This window comes from Monomorium pharaonis, chromosome 2, assembly GCF_013373865.1.
Source record: "Monomorium pharaonis isolate MP-MQ-018 chromosome 2, ASM1337386v2, whole genome shotgun sequence".
Taxonomy (NCBI): domain Eukaryota; kingdom Metazoa; phylum Arthropoda; class Insecta; order Hymenoptera; family Formicidae; genus Monomorium; species Monomorium pharaonis.
Genome location: NC_050468.1, coordinates 33,106,605 through 33,130,577, shown reverse-complemented (window position 1 = coordinate 33,130,577; position 23,973 = coordinate 33,106,605). Strand labels below are relative to the sequence as shown.

The 23,973-nt window shown below is 34.4% G+C and overlaps 1 protein-coding gene across 9 annotated transcripts in view; it reads left to right on the top strand.

Annotated features, from left to right (window-relative positions):
- LOC105834788 (afadin) overlaps positions 1 to 23,973 on the top strand; it is a 53,171-nt gene that overhangs the window by 24,766 nt on the left and 4,432 nt on the right. For 3 of the 9 annotated variants that reach the window (XM_028194147.2, XM_028194148.2, XM_028194151.2), the window contains 20 exons: positions 6,277 to 6,373; positions 6,926 to 7,220; positions 7,415 to 7,533; positions 8,115 to 8,378; positions 8,988 to 9,267; positions 9,559 to 10,215; positions 10,314 to 10,562; positions 10,743 to 10,883; positions 10,990 to 11,055; positions 11,616 to 11,689; positions 11,781 to 11,899; positions 12,414 to 15,632; positions 17,808 to 17,906; positions 18,150 to 18,288; positions 18,610 to 18,837; positions 19,006 to 19,929; positions 20,010 to 20,139; positions 20,354 to 21,134; positions 21,351 to 21,613; positions 23,859 to 23,971. In XM_028194147.2, the coding sequence (XP_028049948.1) occupies positions 6,277 to 6,373; positions 6,926 to 7,220; positions 7,415 to 7,533; positions 8,115 to 8,378; positions 8,988 to 9,267; positions 9,559 to 10,215; positions 10,314 to 10,562; positions 10,743 to 10,883; positions 10,990 to 11,055; positions 11,616 to 11,689; positions 11,781 to 11,899; positions 12,414 to 15,632; positions 17,808 to 17,906; positions 18,150 to 18,288; positions 18,610 to 18,837; positions 19,006 to 19,929; positions 20,010 to 20,139; positions 20,354 to 21,134; positions 21,351 to 21,613; positions 23,859 to 23,971 (8,257 nt within the window). Of the gene's footprint in view, positions 1 to 4,467; positions 4,770 to 6,276; positions 6,374 to 6,925; positions 7,221 to 7,414; positions 7,534 to 8,114; positions 8,379 to 8,987; positions 9,268 to 9,558; positions 10,216 to 10,313; positions 10,563 to 10,742; positions 10,884 to 10,989; positions 11,056 to 11,615; positions 11,690 to 11,780; positions 11,900 to 12,413; positions 15,633 to 17,807; positions 17,907 to 18,149; positions 18,289 to 18,609; positions 18,838 to 19,005; positions 19,930 to 20,009; positions 20,140 to 20,353; positions 21,135 to 21,350; positions 21,614 to 22,345; positions 22,354 to 23,858; positions 23,972 to 23,973 lie in introns of those variants that run through there. The other 6 variants (XR_003626719.2, XM_036283126.1, XM_036283125.1 and 3 more) reach the window with 6 other exon arrangements.

Here is a 23,973-nt window from a genome sequence, read left to right as displayed (position 1 = left end):
TCAAAAGCAGTAAGACTTTAAGTTTCGTCATACATACAAATTTTGCGTATTATTACGTTTTTATTTAATAAATGTTAAGAAGGTTTGCAGCCTGTTTGCATGAATATTTCTCGTTGTTTTAAAAGCTAATAGCCCAAGAAATAATATTATATTATTAGTACATATAAAGCTTCTATACAGAACATATATCACTTATGATCATCATTTAAGATTGTTGTAAAAAAAAAATGTCGATTTTATCTCGCGATTTTACATGGCGGATATATATTTTTAAGTTTAAGACAACCATTATCTGTTTAACAAGTAGTAAAGAGGCAGTAAAGAAGAAAATATTAATTTTAAAAGGAAAAAGATACAAGATATAGTTATATGTGACCAAGTTTTTCTTTAGGATCGGACAGGTTTTACGCGCTCCGAGGGTGCGACCGAGTAGGGCCGGTAGGGTCGGTCAGGGGATGGATAGCAAGGGATGCACGCTGATCTCTCGTGATCTTTTATATGCGTCGTGCACCTCATACGCACCGCGCGCGACGGGACAAGTCGGCGACGGCGGCGTGTGCATGCCGGAATTGGGTCCGCGGAAAATCAATAAAACGCCGGAACGACCTGCGTTATATGTCGACCTACATTCGAGCACTAGCGTGCTACCTTCGTTTTTCTAAAAATACCTCGGGGAGGTAATTTCTCCTTTCCGCCTGGTGGAGTGGTCGCGTGCGCCGATCCCGATCGTTTCGACGTGTTGCTTCGTGCCGAAGCGAAATTTCCAGTTTCTCGATTGCGAGCGCTGCAATGACGAACCGCGATCTCCGATTAGAACTGATTCAGATCGCGGACCCGGTCATAGGCCGATTAAGCCGTTGAACTTCATAATTTTTAGTATGAAGGAATTTGTTTCAGTTGAATCTTATACAAATATTTTTATGTATAGGCATATAATTCTTTTTCGTGTAAGTAAATATTTTCTTGTCTTTCCCCGTACTTGAAAATGTCGAAAATATGTTTTAAAGAAACTTTACCTTTTAAATGATTTAAGATAAACAATTTCAAAAATCATAATTTAAAATAATTTTTATATTATTTTTATGGCAAAGTTTTATTTTAATATTTTTATGCAATCATGACTTCTTCAAAAATTTGGAAATTAAATAATGCGGTAATATCTTTTGACTTTTCAGGAAACTAAAGGAAGAATTTTATAGCAAATTCTTAGGGAACAGATTGCAATTAAAAAAAAGTATATTTTAAGTATTATATAAATTATATATTATTTAAAAACTTGCTTAACCGTAAGATAACTGTGATTGATTTTAAAATTACCAAATATGAAATTAATAATTATCAAACTTTTTGTTTTAAATTGTTTTGGAAAAGACTTTAACTTTAACACGAGTTAATAAAACATTAATTAACTTCAAATAAAGATTTATTTCAAACTTTTGCTAATTATTGCATTGAAATTTTATCTAAATTTTTAGTATTATGCATAAATATAAAATGAAGGCAAGAAATAATTGCATGATTACAAAAAGAATAGTTTACTGAAATGAAAAAATTCAACTATATAAATATGATAGTATATTGTTGGATAATTATGAAGGACGTTCAAACATAAGGCGAAACATTGCAAAACATTGGAATATTGTAGAAGTAATTGGCTTGAATGCTCTGCGTATTTATTTTGATGGTCTATTAAAATTATTTTCAGGTTCTATAGTTTTAGGCAGCTAAATTTTTAGACACTTTGGCAAAACCTTTAAAATATATCTGATTTAAAATGATTCCGTTTGTGCATATAAATACACGTTTCAAGGATATTATCATGAACGCAAGAATTACTAATCTGTTTATAGACAACCTTTACATCTGAAAAATTGCGTACTATTTTAAATCGCTTTTTATACGGGCCGATGTAAATGGAAAATGTTACTAAGAATATTTTCTTTTAGCATATTCCCTTTTCGCGCGCGCGCGCACACACACACGCACACACGCAGGCACGTACGCACGCACACACACACATCTTCCAATAAAAGAGTCGATCTGATTTCATATGAGCGTTTTATAAAACGGAAATCTCTCTGTGAAATTAAAATATAAATTGATATACGATTAATTACGATTTAATATCAATAAATTCACATAAATAAAAAGATATAATTAAAAAGATTTTTTAGATATCATCTTATGTTTGAGATGCTTGCTTTTTTTTTTAAATTTGCACTGACATTTTTTAGCGATTTAAAAGAAATCTTATTTAACATGTTCATTCAAAATGTTCATTATTTCACATATCTGTGAAGTTATTTTGAAGATATTTTTTAAGAATCTAAAAGATACACACACACACACACACACATATGATGTATCTCTTAAAAATCTTTTAAGATGTCTTAGATATCTTTTAAAAATATCTTGAAAATATCTTTATTTATTAAAAGGTATTTTTTAGATATCAATAAAACTCGATGTTTTCTGGAAACATACATTGCTTATTTAATTGATGGAATGTTTATTTATCTTGTTTATTATAATAATATATAATAAGAAAAACTTTGTTGTGGAAACAGAATTGTATCAGAATCGTTTAAAAAGTTTCTTTAGTTGTAGACATCAAAGACCAAAAGAAATGGTGAAGTATCGATAATTGTAGATTAGAAATTTAGAGAGAGTCTCTAGTAAAGTAATAGTTATTGCCTGCTGCTTACACGGAAAGATAATTATTTTTTCTTTCATTAAAAAATTAAAACCCTTGCATGAGCGATTCAACGTTAATCATAAGCATATATCTTTCTTTGGCGATTTTTCCTTGTCCCTATTTTCCATTAAAAATTAACCGTCGCATGAATCCCTCCCGATTTAATGCGGAAGCTAATAAATAATTTCGCAGCGAATAAATGAAATGCTATAGTTCCGTGTAGTGCAAGGGACACTCGTCAACACGCTTGCGCCGGTCTCACGTGTGCACTCTATCGTATTCTTGTTCCTATATACACCTGTGTGTTGTACGGGACAGAAAGTAACAAGAAGTTATACACCAGTGTTGTTTTAACGGGCGAGCCGCGTAGAGTATCGTCCTGCGCGTTATGGACATTAAAGGTGTTACGCTTTCGCTTTCGCTTATACCTGTTTCACGCGAATAATTACGCGAACAATTTTGTATTTATCGGTTTGCGTTTATAAACGATGTGCTTAAAGTAAAAAAAAAATTTAATTAAAAATGCAACTACACATATCAATTTTCTCGTAAAAAGTACACGATTTATCGAATGTGCTTGACAATCGTTTACATACGCTTTAAAAAATTTAATCGAAAATTTTACGCAGTTTTTAAATGTATATACATTAATGGATGTATACATATATATATATATATATATATATATATAAATTAAAAATTGATTAATTAATTCCCAATAGCGTGTACGTGGAACTCGTTACTTAGTTACATTATCTTCAATCTGTTTCTAACGTTTTCTTTCATGTATTATATCTATCTCTTTCATGCTTTTTATTCAATATATAATATTAATAAAGTACAATTTGTTGTAAGAAATTTAATAAAAATAATATCCGTGTAAAAAATTTATAGCATGATAAATTGTACAAAAAAACGTAATTAAAACGATCGTAAAATTCCAGTCAATTATTTTTATTGAAAAATTGTTTTGTACTAATTTTCGAAAAAATTAATCAAAATTTTAACTACCATAAACAATTTTTATCCGCGACAAGACTTACGAGAGTGAATAATGTGAATATTTATAAAAACTTACGATATCAAGATTTACAGTTATTTTTTAAAAAGATCAAACAAATATTGAGCTATTTTACTCATTTGGTTTCCGCTTATTGCACGTGTATCGAGTTAATGTATACAAATGTCTCGCGTTGCAATGTCACGTTGGCATTTACTGCCACGTGAACTGAAAAGATTAAGACTATGTACAAATTGCAACAGGTGCATTTTAAAGACGTGCGACAGAGTTTTATGTCGTTCTCAGAACTTCGTGTATTTCATGAAAGTACTTTACAACACTTTGATATATGCTAATCGATTTGCAAATAAATCGTCGTTCTGGGAAAATGCGCATGAAACGTACACTTATTCGTGATTTTTTCTTGGAGAAAAAAATTGATCTGTTAAACCAATTATTTTCGCGCTTATCGCTTTATAATATGATTTTGATTCCGAATGATAAACTTTTGTATTACTTTATGCATTTATAAATATCTCTTTACGAACGTTTTTTAACAAGTTCTTTGCATGGTAAACATCTCGCTAGCAGTCTCACAAGAACAGTTTAATGACTCCTTTATTTATAAACATTGCAAATAACTATTAATATCGAAATAACATAATCGACAATAATAGAGAATACGAAATCAAATTGTACTTTGTTCACTGTCCTTGTTAAATTGAAAATATAATGTTTGAAAGAAAGAAGTAAAAGTCTCATTTACAAAAAGATTTCTGTGACAGTCTGATGTGGATTAACCATAGACAAGAATAGATTGAGTTCTTTCTAGTGATCGCCAGATTTCGCGGTTTACGTTCGGTCTATCCGTTCTATAGAATAAACGAAGGTTTCTATAGGACGAATCACTGATATAAAACTGTTAGAGTATCAGTTTTGACCTTGCGACGCGGATCGAACTTTTGTGATTATATGTCCATGTTATTATTCGTGAATCGCCGATTTAGAAGTGTTACATGATTGGACTTTGGTCGTTTAAGCCACGCCGAAGCGGCAAGGCGGAGGTGATGTTAGGTGAGTGTCCTGTGTGCTTTCAACGGGAACTTTTCTTCGAACTTTGAACTTTATAATAGTTCAAACAAATTTGAATCTACGATTGGACAAACATTCAACGAACCGTAGTTTGCGAGGCTTGGTTGTAAACCGATTGTGTGATTAATCCCTTTAGAATTGTACATTGTTCTAAGTTTACACGAAGTTCGCTGAATTCTATCATTGTCTTGAATATCGGACGCTTTATTTATAATTCCCATCATTAAACATTATCCCTTGGACAATAAACTCATTCTGTAATTACAATTCAATTCAGAACTTTGATAAACCTGACATTTGATATATATTGTCGCGAAAATCTTAATTTAACGTATTTAACATAAATCTAACTTAATCTTTACAACAAATTTCTTTCGAGGACTTTAAAAGTTCTAATTTTGTTAACAATATATAAATCATTTTGGATGATCTAAAAATAATCTTCACAAATTTGTTTTCGGGTTAAAAATAATTTTGAATGGAAAGAAATTTTTACAAGAAATGTTATAGCTATAGTTTTGTATTAAAAAATACAATTTAAAAAAATGATTTTAAATTTAATTTTCTCAAATTGAATCTGCGATGTAATAGGACATTTCGTAGATCGGAATTATATTCAGTGAAGCAGAAGAATAAAACTATGAGGAACTAGTTTCTTTCCTGGGTTTGAGAGAAAGCGAATATTTTTTGTCGAAATGCGTAATACTCGACGGGATCATTGCCGAAAGCACGAGGCGGCGCCGTTTGCAGAAGGACGAGGGAAAACATGATGAAAACGCCGGCGACGGCGGGTGCAATGACTGTGCGGCGCGCTGACCCGAAGCCGAGAGTCATTCTCCCTTTCCGTTTTCTTCCGTGAGAAGCCACCGTGTGCTTTGAAGCACGCACACGTGCGTTGGGCGTAGGAAAGTACGCGCGGTAGTAATGTAACGCGAGAAAAATGCACGATCACTATCTAGCCCATCATACTAATTCGACGATTTACCGCGAAGCTTCTCATGCGCGATTATTATACGCCACGCATCTTTAAATTAACGATGAACGCTTGTACGATGCCGACGAAAGCTTCCCCTCTTCCCTCTTATTTTTCTTCGTTCTTCCCACTCTCGCCCCTTCGGCATTCCCAGAACTACATGGATAAAATCTTCGATGCCCTTTATTGCGCCCATCCGTTTTTTATTAGTTACTTTAATATTTATTTTAATTCTTTGATATTAATTTTAGAAACTTCAGAAAGTTTTTTATAAATTCTATGTGTACGTCAATTCTTGATATATTTCTTGTTCTTCGGCAAGTTATTGTAAATGTCTATATTATAATATTTATGTTATCGTCAGCATTTGATGAAATGTATTACAAATTGTATAAACTTTGTTTTTATAATTTATATATATGTATTAGAATATGAATATATAAGTATATATAGTACAGTTTGTTCTCCCTTGATATGTTTGAATAAAACTTTATAGTTTGCATTTTTTAATTACAGGTTCTATTATGTTTCACGTGAGAAGGAGGCCTGCAGATTATATGCCGCGGAAACGTAAAAAGAAACCTGCTGGAAAGTGGAACGAATTAGATCATAGGTATGTTAGGAAAATCTTTGTGCCGAAAATATCAGATATTGATCTTCAAATCATATAATAAATGTTTATTATAGAAATGCAAATTATACGAATCAAATCGATTAGATAAGATTTGAATCTCTATGATTCCAATCTAAATTATTAAAAAATTTTTAAGAAATTGGAATTATGTATTGACATATTTTATAAAATTATACAAGTCATACAATTAATGTGATTTTTCTTATATATAAAATTTTTAATTTTATCTATAATACATATATAAAAATTTAATCTAATATATAATATCAATTATGTTATTTACTGAAAGTTATTGATTGAATCTAATTTAATTTGATTTGATTCAATTCGGGTAAAATTTTGTTGTAAAAGGAATAAAATTTAATTCAATTTGTTTCAATGTCAGAAAATATTGATTTGCATATTTCTAATTTATTAATTAGTCATACTTTAATTATTTTAGAAGTTTAATGTATCCGTATAATTTATCCGTAGCAGATCTTTAAACCTTTAACGAACGTCTTAATAAAAGTCGTGTTTATTTTTTTACAGGTACGAGGACGAGAGGCTACCATTCCTGTTGGAGCTTAATCCTGACGGAAGCGATATTCCGAACGGCGCCGGAGTACGACACCGATTACAACCAAATGTCACGGAAGTCGGATCGGAAAGACCGATAGGGCCACAGGCGGTGCAAGCACAGACACTGACGCTACCAGGACCGACTGTGATGCCCAGGCATTGCGTTATAGCTTTTACCGAGAATATTGTGACTCTCACACCGTGTTCCAGAGACGCGCACACGTATGTCAACAACCAGAGGATACACCAAACGACTATTCTACAGGTGCGTTTCCCATCCGCTTTTGTAATTGGGATGTACTCGTATTCGTATTTTGTATTTGTACATATCCGTTTATGTAACTTGGTATTTTTAATTATCATAATGAGTAGAAAAAGTTTAATTTTATATGTCATGGAATTGTCGGCGCATTGATTTGGAAGACAAGTGCAATAAGCTTTAATGTTGTACGCTTGCAGAATGGTGCTATCATCAAGTTCGGCAGAATGCACACCTTTCGATTCATTGACCCGGCGCCGGAAGATCGCATTAGGCAGAGACATGATTCCAACAAACAGATTGACTACGCTTACGACCGGTAAGTTAAAAACTCGTGTTTCTTTTTCTCATCGTCGTAATCAGGTGAGAATAGATGTATACGAATGTTGCTCGTTCGCTGCAATTTAGTTGATACACATTTTCTTTTACGTATTTCAATGTAATGCACTTGTAACAATAGTACACACTTTTTATATTTTGTTGCATTGAATCTTTTGCGTACATATATATGTATCTTACACAATTTTTACCTGAATATTAAAGTTGTTTATTAATACATTGATTATGAAAGTATGCATACGTATGATTACGAAAGTATTAATAGCGCGCGCGCTTTTAATAAGAGTTAGAATATATAAATTGAGAAGCATAGTATAAATCTTTCTACTAAATGAAAAAAAATTAACATTGAAGATTAAAAGAATCTTTAATTAGTCTGATTGTCATACTTCATAAAAAAATTTTCCATATTTTCGAGAAGGAGCTATTTCGTTAAAGAGATTTTTCTCACAAGTTCCTATTACTCTTTTTATCATCGTTCCACTTACGTTTATTTCGCTCGATACGCTTTACGTTTGCTTTTCCCGTCATAATGTTCGCTTCGCACGCGCGTAATAATAGACGCTCGCCGGACGCGACCAGTCAAGACGTCAGCTCGGAGAAGTTTAATCCGGGGTCTGGAACACCGAACGGCGGTGGTCAGATCTCGGGGCAGACACAAGAACGCACAGCCCCGTCGAGTCCCTCGAAGTCCGCTGTCGCAGCAGTTCGTAGCCCTCGTAGTCCCACGCACCCACCGGAGCCCACGCACAATTATGAGACCACATTCGATCTGGATGGAAACGTGGAGACCGCTAGTCTGAGCAGCAGCAGAGACGGCAACAGGTAGCAAATCGGGGAACGATGATTCTAAACGGATTACGATGCTTGACTTAGTTGAAAGAAGCTACTTAGAGATTGTTAACATACAAATAGAGTTCTATTTATAACGTAAAGGGCTCTGGTTATAACACAAAGGTCTTTTATCATGAGACCTTTATCAAGAGCGATTACAATATAAAAAATTCTACTATTCTTAAAAAATTCTGTTAACTTTTAATGAAATGATTAAAAAGTGCTTCTTGATATAATTTAATTACTTTTGCGATTTAAAAGCTTATTTCTCTTTATTTGATCGTTTTATATTTATAGTTTGCCGATTTAGCCAAGTTTTTTTCCGTTTATCAAATGCACATTATTACACATTAGTAAGCCTTTTGGAATAGTGATGCATCATAGAATGTACATTATTAATATTCTTTTGCTACGTATTATAAATATCCGTAGAATTATCCATATTTAATTTAAGTAAAATATAAAATATAATAAATTTATTGTATATATTGTTAAATTTTTTTTGAAAGATTAATAACATTAATTTTATTTTGAAAAAAAAAAACATTTTGAATAATTGACATCAAAGAAAGGAAAATAATATCTACCGGTTATTGGTAGACTCTCACAATACGATCGGCAGCCGCGAGGCACGGATCCGATTTTGCCAGCTGTCTTGGAGTTTCTTGAGGAAACAGAGGAAACATTTCTTCATGCTGTCATCACCGATGTAGAGCCTTCAGCGCCTCAATTCAAATTGGCACCAACCTATACTCTCTATCTTAGCGCGAGATATCGCGCCAGTACTCACTACAGACCAGAATTGCAGCCTACAGAAAGAGCGCATCGACTCACCGTCATGTTGGCAAATGTCGCTACCATGATCCAGCGCGTTATCCAGGTATTTGTGAATAATGTTGTCCTAAGTATATGCTTAAATACCTGATTTGGCCCATGTAAACTTTGGATTATTCCTGAATTATTCCGATGAATATAATATTTAAAAAACCGTGTTTTATATATATCAGATATCTTGAAAAATATGACTGTGATATAAGTAAAAATAATACAGTGTGTGTGTGTGCGTTGTGCGTGCGTGCATGCTTGTGTGTGTGTGTGTGTGTGTGTGTGTGTGTGTGTGTGTGTGTACGTGTGTGTAAACAATTGAGTCTAAAGAACATTATATTTCTAGGAACGTTACATGGATGCATCGTCGTTGGCCTTTTGGCTGGCGAATGGCTCGGAACTGCTACACATGTTGAAGAGTGATCGACACGTGGGCGCATTTTCTACACGAGCACAAGACATCTTAGCAGACGCGGTGCATACGGCCTTCGGTTCACTGGTGCGATGTGTCACTTTAGAACTCACGCCGGCGATGACGCAGTTCATGGCGGACGCGGACGAACCAGCAAAGGAGGCTGGGGTGCTGCAAATCTTTTCGAACACAATGGCTTTATTGCGACGATGCAGAGTGAATGCTGCGTTGACGATACAGCTGTTCAGTCATCTGTTTCACGCGATCAACGCCACAGCCTTTAATACTCTCGTCTCAAATGGGAATCTGTGCGTTAGATGGTTTGGACGCAGACTTAAAGCGAGGCTGAATGCATTGGAAACCTGGGCTGAGAGACAAGGTTTGGAACTTGCCAGTCAATGCCATTTGGCGACGATTATGCAGGCGACTCATCTATTACAAGCTCCCAAATACAATGCTGAGGAGCTGGCCACGCTAAGCTCGACCTGCTTTAAATTGAATTCTCTGCAAGTGAGGGCGTTACTGCAGAAATATCAACCGGCCGCGGACGAGCCTAGATTACCTGCTGAGTTGATTGAGAACGTTGTGAGAGTAAGTACATTTAATAATCTGCGTCTGGGTCTTGCCGCGACAGAAGTCATTTTATATAATATATATCATTGGTGTGAACAATTAATTTTATATATCAGGTAGCAGAGAGTGTTGCGGATACACTTGCACGTGCAGATGGCCGCGAAATAAGACTTGAAGAGGAACCTGTCTTAGGGCTAGCATTATTACTTCCAGAGGATGGCTATAGTTGCGAACTAATAAGAGGCGTGCCACCAGGATTAGCGGAATTTCTGGCACCTCTGCAACGAGATGGTTTATGTCGAATGGCGGCCCAACCTACCAGTAGTGGCTATTGGACCATTTATATGATAGACCATCATAACAATGTAAGCTGGAAACTTTTTTATAACTTAAAATGTCTTTGTAGGGTTTTAATTAAAAAATTAATTAGCAGGAAAATTATAGCGTTTATAATCCGCTAAATATTGTTTGATATATGTATTAAATCTTGTCAATATAAATACTAAAATATTTTTATATGTATACATCTTTTTAATTTTTTGCAGTTGCGTAGTCCCAGCGCAATGAGTAATAGATCAGGTGGCTATATGAGCCATATCAATCAAAACCAAGCTCAACCTGAGATACATGTTATTAAGTTACACAAGAGTACCAATGGCATGGGCTTAAGCATAGTCGCAGCAAAAGTGCGTATTCTTAGCTTTGCATACTTATTTTCTATAATGATTATAATTTATGTAATGATAATTTATGTGATGATTAATTCTGTTATTTTAATTCTGGTATGTGTAGGGCGCAGGGCAGGACCGATTAGGTATCTACATCAAAAGCGTTGTTGCTGGAGGTGCCGCTGATGCTGTACGTAACTGTTTATTTAGGGCCGATTTCACCAACTCCGGTTACCTTAACCGGCCGGTTATTCCATTGGAATCGATCAATCGTATTTGTCGTCAAGCAAAATTAACAAATGCGATTGGTCAATTCCAATGGAATAACCGACCGGTTAAGGTAACTGGAGTTGGTGAAATCGGCCCCTAAGAATATTATATTTTACGTATGATATTAAAAGCGTGTAAAAATGTTGGTAATATTTAATGTATATTAATTATTATTGAATAATATTTTTAATAACATTTTTAGTTGTGACAATTTTCAATTGTACGCTTTTAAAATAATTTAAATATTACATTGAATATGATTAAAGTAAATTTATTTGTGAAATTAAAAATAATAAGACAATTTAACAATAAGTAAGATTAAAAAATTTCTATTTTTTCTGAAATAATAAAATTCAAATTTCGATTATCGTGAAATCAAAACTTTAATACAAAAAACGAATTAAGATGTAATACCGAAAGCAAGTTTTTTATGATATGAAATGTTCATATCATTAAGTACCATAATTTTGTTGTTTCCAGGATGGTAGACTGACAGCAGGTGATCAACTGCTCAAAGTAGACGGACAAAGTCTCGTCGGAATTACGCAAGAAAAGTACAGCAAGCTTTAATATAATTTTAATTTATAAAATAATTTTTTTAATAATATATGTAAAATGATATATTGTTAAATTTAATTGACACAGAGCTGCCGAATATCTTGTGCGCACCGGTCCAATCGTGACATTAGAAGTTGCAAAACAGGGTGCTATATATCATGGACTCGCAACGTTATTATCTCAACCTTCTCCTGTAATGGGAAGAGGTAAGTTTAAAGATTAATATTATAATTAATACACTATTTCTGGAACTTAGATTTTGGAGCAAGAAAAGATAATTGATAGTATAATTATAATTACATTTAATATTTTATTCAAAAAACTTACGAGAATAATTTATATATTTATTTAAATGATCTATATAATTAAATATTAATTTAATTTATCATGCAAAATGTAAATAATTTATATATTGAGATTATAGAAAATTAAAAATTTGTCGTTAAAAATTTTTATTATAAAAAAATTAATACAATTTAATTTATTATAAATTGAATTAATTTAATGATACATAACATATATTCTAACTGATCAAGTGTATCATTTTCTTGCTTTAAGTACATTTGTCTTATTTTCTACTAAATATATACTAGCCAAATTTATCGCCAATGGGCATTTTCTAATCTGAATAACCGTTCCGTGAGAATAACGCCTCTCGCTTTGCTTTGCTCGAAAAGAGTCTGCTTTACTAACGCTTGACTAACCACTTGTTTCATGTAGAGCATAAGACTCGACCAAGGTCCGAGCTCTTAGAGTCAGCGGTAGAGGCAACGGAGATGACCAATAATCAGCCAGCCACGTCACACTCAATGGGCGACTTATTATCCTACCCGAAGCAGGCACCATGTCAGGATTTAGTTCAACCAGGTGCGATCCCGTCTCAATGCATTGTCGAGACATCCTTTTACAGTAATAAGGTCGACCGAAGTTTTCCACGAGTCGACGTCAACGAGTACCATTCCGCGCGGCAAGCTCCGTACACCATCTTCCGTCAGAGAGGCGCGTATCCCGGTGTCTATTCCGTCGATGCGTACCGTGGTACTGTCAATGAGAGAGAACACCTTTATCGTCCTTCCACTCCCACCGTATCTCCCGTACGTCTTCTGAAACCTCGTATGCCCTGTCCCTTAATCTCTATCACGAGCGACAACGAAGTATCGTCCATCATATATCAGGATGAGAGTGACGAGAACGACGATAAAATTATAGAGGAGGAAGAAAGTAACATGGAACAGGGTGAAGCCGCGATGAGTAATTCGAATTATTCAACAGACGCTTTAAATCCATTCGAAAGAATCACCACTCCGCCGCAGGAGTATGCGGGAACTTCAAAAGATTACAAACGGCTGAAACAGCCGTTGACTTTCGATAGAAATCTTTTCGATGCTATACCCTACATTGACCAAATTGATGATATTAATTTCACAGATTCTTCTGAATGTGTTCAGGTAAACCCGAATAAGTGCGAACAATGTATTAAAGCCGGTTGTGACAACAATTTTAATCTTAAAGATTCTCAAAAGCGTATAGATCGCAACAGCCAACAAACTTTAAATGTTCCTGAATTTAGTTTTGAATTAGATACACATAGCAATCTGAATTTGTCATCGACCACTAACCCTACAAATGAATCGGTATTATTCGTTAAAGACGTTGCTCCTGGATCAGATTCTCTTACAGAATCTAAATCGGATGATTTTTCATGTTTTCAAACTGTGCATAATACCACGAAACGTACATTGAATATTGATGAACAGTGTGAGGATAAATTGGACATTTCCAATTCTGAAGACTGCGCGGATGAGTCTAGTTCCACAATTAACGATGATTGCGCGTCGAATAGAGATAAAGACGCTGAGGAAGGAATTTCAACTCCTAAAATGTATACAATAATGCCAGAGTTGCATCTTGATCTGAGCGGATTGAATAGCGACGTGTCCAGTGACGAATCCAAAACGGAGAAGTGCTGGAAATCGCCGGAAGAGGTACGCCTAGGATGCGGTAGAGTCGCGGCGCTTGCAAAACATTTTTCAAAACTTGGCGACGCTGGTCTAATCAAATTCAAGTCGACCAAATTGAACGGTTCCCGTCAGTTCGTGTCTGAACCGAATATCATAACGTCGGACAAAAACGACGAACATTTGCACCGGCCTTGTCACACACAAAAAGAATACAAATCGGACTCGGATTTGATAAAAGAAGGAGATGAAAACTTTCGAATTTGCTCAGGTGGGAGACGTAATAACATCATTTTAGTTGATGTTGAAGCGGACGGCAATTTTGCAATCGAAGAATGCAAGTTTCACCATTGCGGCGCTAGACGAGTCACAATTGCCAGAATTCCGATAAACGAACAAGTTGATACTAATAATAAAGAAAGTTTGATTTCAGCAATAGAAAATCACAATAAGAATATTATTAAAAGTAAAAATCAAAGTTTACTTGGTATCAAGAAAGACGTAGCTTTCACAAAGATAGAAAACATATCAAATAATGATAGCAAAGATCAAGTATTTCTTGGCACCAAAAAAGACACAATTTTTGCAGAGATTGAAGATGACAATGTGGCAACTGACGACAAATCTCAAACTTCTTTTACAGCAAAAAGTCGAAAAAATGTGCCAGCTGAAAGAAGTAACATCAAAGATAGTAGCTCTAAACTTTCCTTTGAACAGCAGCAGGTAATCACGGAACAACTCGAGCAATTCTCAAATCTGGATAACGCCGATGCGCCTTTATTTATACCGGAGCAAGATCTGATGCAAGTTTCTGTTGTTTCTACGAAAAATGAAAGCGACGGAACGTCCGCTGTTGGCGATTCGACCCAATCAAATTTGATAAATCAATTAGAGGCGGTGCCTCGAGAGAAATCGTTGTCGTTGATCGATACGGACGATAACTTTCAACAAAAAATGAAGAAACCTTCTAACTTTTCTTCGTCATCCTCTTCGCTGCCTTCCGTTCGTTTTCCTTCACCTGCTCATTCTCCCATCGTGTTGTCGCTATCGAATGTTGCGAAAAGTTCTCTGTCTTTGGAAGATGTCAGGTCACAGGTTCATCAGTATTGTAGGAAACAACCCAAATGCCTGTTCATAGACATTTCTCGTTCTGCCGATAAGAATTGCTCCAATGACAGTTTGTCGGAGAGCTCGTCGATGCTTCCCTCATGTGCAAAATCACGATTGGGAGATAATAAATTGAACATTCTGCGAATGCGAATTGCTAAACCTGTCTGTAATAGCGAAAACAATTCGATCGACGCTACGATTTATAAAAAGGAAGAGAGTGAAAGAGCCGATTTTCACGACAAGTCCACTAAGCTGACGCGAAGCTATGAAAGTATTTTAAACGACAAAGTTTTATCTGATTCTGATGATCAAACGCGATCTTCTGAAAATCTTTGCGAAAATCTTGATTCATCTTGCAAATTTTATAACAGATTGATATCGAGTCCCAAGGGAAGTGTGCGATGGCATCGTCATCGTTCTCTCGAAGAACTGAAATCGAAAAAAACATCGAGGAAGCGAGACAATTCGATGAATTTAGTTCAAACTGCTGAAGCTCGAACAAAATTTGATAAATTTTTTGGCGATAAATTAGATTCCGAGGATGTAGAAAATGTACGATGGAATTGTCACCTATCGCTCGAAGAATTGGAATCAAAAAGAGAATCACGTGAGCATAGACAGTCAAATTTAGGTCAAACTGCCGAAGTACAGAGATCTGACTGTATGCTGACAAAAAATCTTTGCACAAAGTACATAAGCTATGATCGATTAAAAGACAACAAATTTGAATTGTCGCGTGGAAACGAGACAAAAGTGGAACGGAATTCTCAGAGCGAGTTTAACGTTTCGAGACGGAAGTCCGATTCGCAGAGGGACGGTTGGCACTTCCATGAGATCAGCTCACTAAAAGATGATGACCGGTCTGCCTTGCGTAAGCTACTACCACGTGTTACACATTGAATGTTAACGCATTTAGTCGAAATTTTCTTTCTTCAAACACTTTTATTTCGCCTGAATGAGACGAATGGAAAATCGACGTTTGGATCAGTGTCGCACGATTTATTAGATTTATTCATATATACATTGCATTTGCTCCCATTTATTTATAACATGGTCATGGTATCCGAATGATTTTCAACGTAAATAATTTATATATTTTTTTACACGTTATTTTATGGCACGATAAAACGATGACATCGAAAACTGACTAAATTATTTTTATAAGATTATTGATAATATGTTATACTATATAAGACCTAAATTTTTTAGAACGATATGATTTTTGTTTTATTTTGTATGTGTTTTTCCTAAATAAAGTTAGGAGAAGCCGAAGACTTGAGTAAAATAAAAAAATTGATTTGGTCAGTTTTGATACAAGTTCACCGATTAACATATACTTTATGTTAAATTGATTTAATTATCTGATTTTGCCTTATTTAATTTGCAAGTGTCATTTTGCAAATTATAAAATACGAAATATTAATATATTTTTGTTCCATAATAATAACACAATATTCTTCTGTTAATACGCAAGCATGATACATGCTTATACATATATTAATAACATTTTTAGCTACTTTCTTTTGTTTCATTTGTATGTGTGTTTTATTACTAGAATCATATTTAGCCATACAGCTGGTATTACGTGCACGATAGATGTGTGCATGAAAAAAATGCTTTTGTCAAATGTTATTGTTTAATTGTGAAATTATAATTGTGACACGTAATAATTGTGACAAAATAAGTACTTTTTATTTTATAATTGTATAATATTCTTTTGTTTTTACTTAACTTAATCGCATTAAATCTAATTCTCACGAACTATTCACATAATGCACGCAATAATTATATATTTAAATATTATTTAATATTAATTATGTGTACAAAATTTTTTTCTGCAAAATTCAGTGCATATTTTCTATCGCTTAAATTATAAACATTATTTTTTATTATTTAATAAATATATTACTTTAAGGGGGCACATACATTTGGAGCCACAAAAAAGAAGGCATTTTTTATGAATTTTTTTTTTTAGAGCCAAGAAGCAAACAAAAAATGGGACTTTTTGCATAATAAAGTACATCTTTTATAGTTTTTATACAAATTTTATTACAATGATTTATTGAAAAATCCCCTCCCCCCTCTTCTCCATCATCGTGTAGTCAGCCATTCATAATTCCGCGGTGACAATGATTTCCCCGTCCCTGTTCATTACGAAATACAAAAATTAAATGGCATCTTAAAGAAAAGTAAATTTCCTTGTCGTTATCATATCCGATTTTTTCAATTCGAATTTTTTCTATTTTTTTTTTAATAAACAAAAATAAAATTTTTTGCTAAAAATCGGCACTCTAACTTTGAAGGTCTGCCATTTTTTTTTAAATTTGAATTTAAAAAATCGGATACGACAACGACAAAGAAATTTATTTTTCTTTAAGACGTCGTTTGATTTTTGTATTTTGGTTGAACAGGGAAGGAGAAATTTATTGTCACCGCGGAATTATGCATGGTTGACTACACGACGATGGAGAGGGGAAATTTTTAACAAAATTATTGTAATAAAATTTATATGAGAACTGCAAAAGATTTTTATTTATATATACTTCATTATGCAAAAGATCCCATTTTTATAATAGTTTGCTTCTTGGCTTTGAAAAAAATTCATGAAAAATGCCTTCTTTTTTGTGGCTGCAAACGTATGTGCCCCCTTAACATTCAGCCAAGAATTATTTTATAGTCTTGTTGAAACAATATCACATTACACGCACACATACACGCACACACACACGCACACACACACACACACACACACACACACACACACACACACACACACAGAGAGAGAGAGAGAGAGAGAGACTTGTTCAGTGTAGCTCGTCATTGCCATAAGTGTCTTACAGTTAGCCACATGACATTTTCTTTTTCCATCGCTTTCAACGTGTCAAAGTTAGACTTCGACGACCCAGAAGAGAGCGTTTTCGTTCTCGACAAATGCTTTGCGTATGTGCATGAATGATCATTTTAATGGTCGCGCCTCGGCACCTTCGTGTTCACCAATGCATTAACTCAAAGCTATCTCTTTGTGTACCCGCTTGGGCTACCGCAGGTCCTCGTCGCATGAGCGAGCGGGATTTACCATCGCGGCTTGGACACGACGCCACTCCTCAGCAAATTCACAGCAGCAAGTCTGTGCCGGCATTGCATAGTAAGTAAGAGCAAGCTTTGTGTGTGTGTGCATATCATGCTCGAATCACACAGCTTTATCGAATTTCACTATCTAGATTAGCATAAGATGATCGTCTTTTATCAAATCGCACAGCTTTATCAGGTTTCACTTGAATATAAGAAAAATTGTCTGTCTCTTATGATTTAAATAGGATAAGAATATATTTAATGAAGACTATGTGATACGCTTAATCGCTTGTACATAAAAATTGAATTTAAATAGATATGGGAACTGAGGTCAAGCAACAGCATGAGGTATTCAATCCCGGATATAGCAGAGCTTCTTCCAGTAACAGCGTTACACCACCTGTTCAACCACCTCCTATGGCGACAATCACCAGTGGAACTTCTTTGCGTTCCAGGTAAACAGCATCATCTCATCAACTCAATTGAAATTATTCTTAATGTAGATTTTAATTTCTTATTTTTTTAAGCTAAACATACTTTTATACAACTTATTCTAGAGAATAAGAATATTAGAAGTAATTTTTAAGAATTATAGAATGCAATTTTTGGAAAGTATTAAATTGGGATTTATAATCGGAAATTTAATTTATCAAATCTTTTTTTGTTTATTAATATCTTTAGTATTATTTAATTGTAATTGAAAATTATACATTCTATTCGTGAAATATTATGAGAAAAGATATATTTGAAAGAATAACGAATTCTTATACATGTAGGTCGAGCCATAACTTACACGATCCCATGAGAATCGGTACTTTACCACCTAGTGGCTTGGTTACCAGGCAGCAATCATCACCCAATTTGAATCCAAACGCGACACACACGAATGCACCCTCGAATGCACAGAGCACAGAAGCAGAACGATTTTACCAAAACCTGAGTATTTATCGAAATCAAGACTCAACGGTAAAGCAACAAATCAGTCCACAACAGCCAGACGACAGGTATGATATAACTTTTGTATGTCTTTAACTTTATATTTTTCTATTTTTTACACATTTCTCATGCTATATTTGTTATTTATTACATGTAGATGAATTTAGAATAATTTTATGACTTTTTTGAAATATTCAATTTTGAATATTTTCTAAATTTATTGCTATTTTTTGTAGGAACTCTCAGCATATTCAAAAGAGTTCCCTGAGGGGTTCGCAGAACTCATTGAATCGTCCGTCTATAGAAATTGGCGGTCACATGCGAGACCGTCCGACATCTGCATACGTTCCTCAAGGTCAGCAGCAAAGCTATTCAGCAATCAATAATCAAATGCAACAACACGGCGGAGGGCCACCACCGCGTTCACAATCTTCGCGCGACATTATTCGGCAAGAAGCAAAGATGCAGGAAATGCAGGAAGAGGTTCGCCGACGAGAATTACGCGCTGGCATGCCTCTGCTTAATCAACACAGACCGCCGGCAATGTACAATGTCGGCAGTCGAGTGGCGGTTCCTCCTGCTCAACAAGTGCCGAATACTTTGAACGTACGTACGCCGAGACCACTCGGTTCCACGTCGAGTCTAGGAACTACTTCCAATTATGCTGCGAGACAAAATGCACCTGGTTACAATTATCCGGATGTTCAGTATAATGTTCCATATAATAGTACGCAATACGGTCAGTACGGTCAATATAATCAGTACCCCAATCGATATCCGGCAATTGGAAATCAATACGGCCCAATGATGTCCAAGCCGAAGAACGAGGCAATTGCACGCGGCCACCAGCCGATACCCAATGAAAATCTACTTGGCAGAGACTCGAACATTCAGGAGACGAAATCATACACTGAACAAAACCGACATTTTAGTAGCTCGCAGAATAATCCGCATTATCCGAATGGTAATCTGGAGCAGCGTGTTGATCAATATGGGAACGATAACGTCGTCAATCGTTCGCAAAATGGGGAGGGTCACTCTATGACGACATCAGAAGTGCCGCCTAGACCGGCTCTACCTGAAGACACGTTTAATGAAAGCCCACCACCACCGCCACCCAGCACTTCGACGCATCCTTTATATAAGCAATCCGATACGAGGTATGTTTCTTAACGCATCTTGGAAGTTGCTTGTCGGTTATTAAATTTGATTCTAAATAATGGAGAAAACTTTTTTACAGGTATACCGCAAGTATGCAGGATCCACCACGAGGTAGTTATTACCCTGCGGGAGGAATCAATGCCATGCAACAACCGCGTCAGTATCAGTATAGCGCGACGAATCCTTGGCAACGAGAAGAGAGGGAGAAGGTAATAGTAATAAAAGAATAATAAATAAAATGATAGGATTAAAAAATAAATGCGAATAAATCTCGCTAGAGCAATAATTTTAATCTAAATTTAATTTTTTACATTGAAAAAAATGTTTTTTGTACAAGAATTTCAGTAATAATTCCATAATAATAAGACATTTTCTGAAATCTGTTTTTTTTTCCCGTTTATCTGACATTATTGACATTTTTAGGAACAAGCCCGTAGAAGAGAAGCCGCTCGACAATGGCGAGATCAGCAGATCGCCGAACTAAGCGCGTTGACGCATCGAACTCAGCAGCAGGAGGAGCAGCTGCGAGCTCTCCAACTGGAGAGAGACTTCCAGAAACGCGCAGAAGAGATTGCCAATCAAGACGATGACGAGGAGAGCAACGATTTAGACAACGAGAGTGTACAGCGCGTTCAGGGCTTGCTGAGGATGGCGGCCAGCCAGGATAGAACTGTCCAAGGAACCTTACAGCCACCGATTTTATCAAGAACAGTCACAGGCAATCAATCTATAAGAGGTGGTTTACCTGTTCAACCTCTTAGCAGCCAATCTGTTACCAGCAGCCACGCTCATATTCTGTCCAACCAAACGGTGTCTCAGAATGTCGGAATGAACAGTCCTAGCCAAGAAAACAGCGGCTTGCATGTGCAATCAAATCAGCAACAGCAACAAACGACTATAGGTCAGAGTGAAGAGCATGTATCGACACCTAATTATGGCACATCTCTTAGCCATTTCAATTCCGGTCAGAAGTCATATTCTATGGGTACGCCGCATTCTGTGGAAGACAGGGAATTGCAACGAAAAATGGATGAGGTGAAGCGGAAACAAGTTGAATACGAAGAAAACCAAAAGAAGCAGGAGGAACAACAATTGCAATCGCAGCAACAAACATATCAGCCCAGTCAGCATCCACGCAGTCAGCTTCACCCCAGCATGTTGCGCTTGGACAATTTGATTATTAATGGTTCCAACGTATCTATGCGTTAGTAGTGTAAAATTACTTTTAGAACTTGTTAAAATTTATGGATTGTATATCGAGTCTCTGTATTTTCATATTTTTTTTAAAGGAAAAATTAAAAATATTTTTCTTTGTCAATGAAAGATATATTACATTTTCATTATATTTATTAAATCTATTGTTTATGTAGCTCACGTAATAATTTTTAATTATTTTGTTAAATATATTTCTTTATTCTAGCTTCACAAAACAATGTAAACGATACTGCACCTCCGCCACCCGAACGAGGCTCCAGTTATGCCGTTATGTCTCAGCAAAGTGCTCTTAGATCAAACGGGTCGACTACATCCAACCTACCTCCTACTTCTCAACAGTCAGCATCTATGAAAAGAGTCTCTTTCCATGATTCGAATGCAAATAGCGAGTCTATATTACGCAATGTATCATCTGGAACATCAAATCCGCCATCAATCTCAATGGATACTATTAGAGAAGATCCCAACGTAAGTAATTCTTATATCTATTTTTTTTAATTTTTATCACATTTATTTGCTTTAATTTATTTCTGTTTTATCCTATGCTTTATGTTAGTAAAATTGACCAATTGATTTAAATTCTTAAAAAATTGCAAATTACTGTTTTGTATTTTTTTTTATAATATTACTTTTTTCATTTATTTTATTATGTATTATCTTTTATATCTGTTTGAGAGAAGTAATATTATTTGAAATCTTATTCCTATTTTGTGATATGCGATCTATAAATTAAATGATTAATTAAGAAGTAATATAATCCCCTTAAGGGATATGAATTTAATCCTCGGTTGTCACACTGGGTACAGTATACTCATGTGTCAACTTTGAAAAGTCAAATAAGCCATTACATAACTTTTTTTTAACTTAAAATATTTAAAATTAAAAAAGTTGTGATGTTTTTGTAAAAACTGATGTTTTCAGAAATTATAATTTTTAAGATTTTTTTTAACATGAAGCTTTTCACATTTTAACATTGTAATGATCAAATAATATTCTAAAAGGATTGAAGTTAATCCCCAATTTGTTTGGTTATCATATCTCTGATGGTTTTAAAACCGTGACTGTTTCAAAATCAATGGGTATGCTGCATCCAGTGTGACACAATGTAACTGGAGATAAGTGTGATAACCGAGAGTTAATATATCACCAATACAAATTTACTATAAATATGAATATATGTCAAAATGCTTACGATGGCAGATAGACAAGTAAGATATAAATGTTAAAATAGGTCGTTGCTACATTATGCTGTCTATGTTACAATGTTTATGATGCATGAACTGTCAGCTATAGCAATTCTCATCTAATAATCATGTTTTTCTCATTCAAACATTATTCGCCGTAATATTAAATGTTTTATTTATATCTCATTCTATGTGATCTATATTCATGTTTCATGATGTATATAAAAGCTGCTAATTCTATAATCGTTGCTTTATATCATGTTGGTTTCCTCTAAAAAATATATACTTGTTGCAAAGTAATACGTTCGAATTTGATCTCGATAAGAATTTAATCTCGATGTTAATAACGCGTTATTATATATTTTATTACTTGAGCATCAAATATATTATTTATTAAAACAAGTTACATTAATTCAACAAACTGCGTAATAATTTAATTTATACAATAACAAATAATAATTAGTGAAACATTTTTATTATTTAAGATCTTTTAATTTAATTTATTTAAATAAATTAATTATAGCGTCTTTTAAATTTTGGTATTAAATAGATTAACTATAAATCTTTTCTCAGATTATATTCCTATCGGGATTTTTACATATGCAAATTATGCAGGTCATAATGTGTTACTACTGGTACTTTTGTAGTATTTATATCAATGAGATATTTATATTGGATGAATGCAAAAGGTCCATGTCTAATATTAAAAATTGTTACTGATGTTTCTCAGTGTTAAACATTGTCCATAATGTGTGTATATATATATATATATATATATATATATATATATATATATATATTACATATCGTTTAAAGGATATCATTTTCAGCATTTGAATTTGTAGGATCGGATTTATTTTTGATTTAACGCGTGAGAAATACAAAAATGACGAAAAATTGATTATCCATATCTTTTTTTTATAAGTTTAAAAGGTGCAAGAATTAAAATCATGAAAAAAAGATTAACGAAGTTTATTAGCATGGGCTAACAATATACATTGCATACAAATAATTTGAAAATTTTCAACATGTTATTAATATAAAGGATACAATCTAAGAAGAGTGTTCGGGCTTAACCAATCGAAACATTGTCTTTTATTATGCAACGCTATACCTTATGCTTCGATATAAGTCCAGTGCAAACTCCAAGAATTGAATTGAGATCTCCTCAATTTTCAGTTCAGTCTCCTAAATGTTTTTGACATCACATCACATCAGATTATCATTTGTTCCATTTATTGTAGAACATTTTGAATAGGAAAATTTTTTATCTTTAATGCCTAAAAAACAAACACATTGCGAAAGACTTTGATAAAAAACGAACATTTGATAATTATGGCAATCATATATAATAAACTTTTAAAAAAGATTACAGAACATGATAAAAACTATTTTATCGATTAAAAAGAGATGTGTGTTAAAGATAACCAAATGACTTTTAGTGAAAGATCGGACTTTGCATTCATCTAATATATTTGCCACATATTGATATACTATACATGTAGTATTAATTAATTAATTGTTTTCAGAATTTTATCAACGACGCGGAAAATTTATTAGCCTCTCCTAAGACACCGGATGGATCCGGGACTTCATTTACTGGCGCAACCCCGGGTGTGATCGGCGCTCAAGAAGTCTATAAGT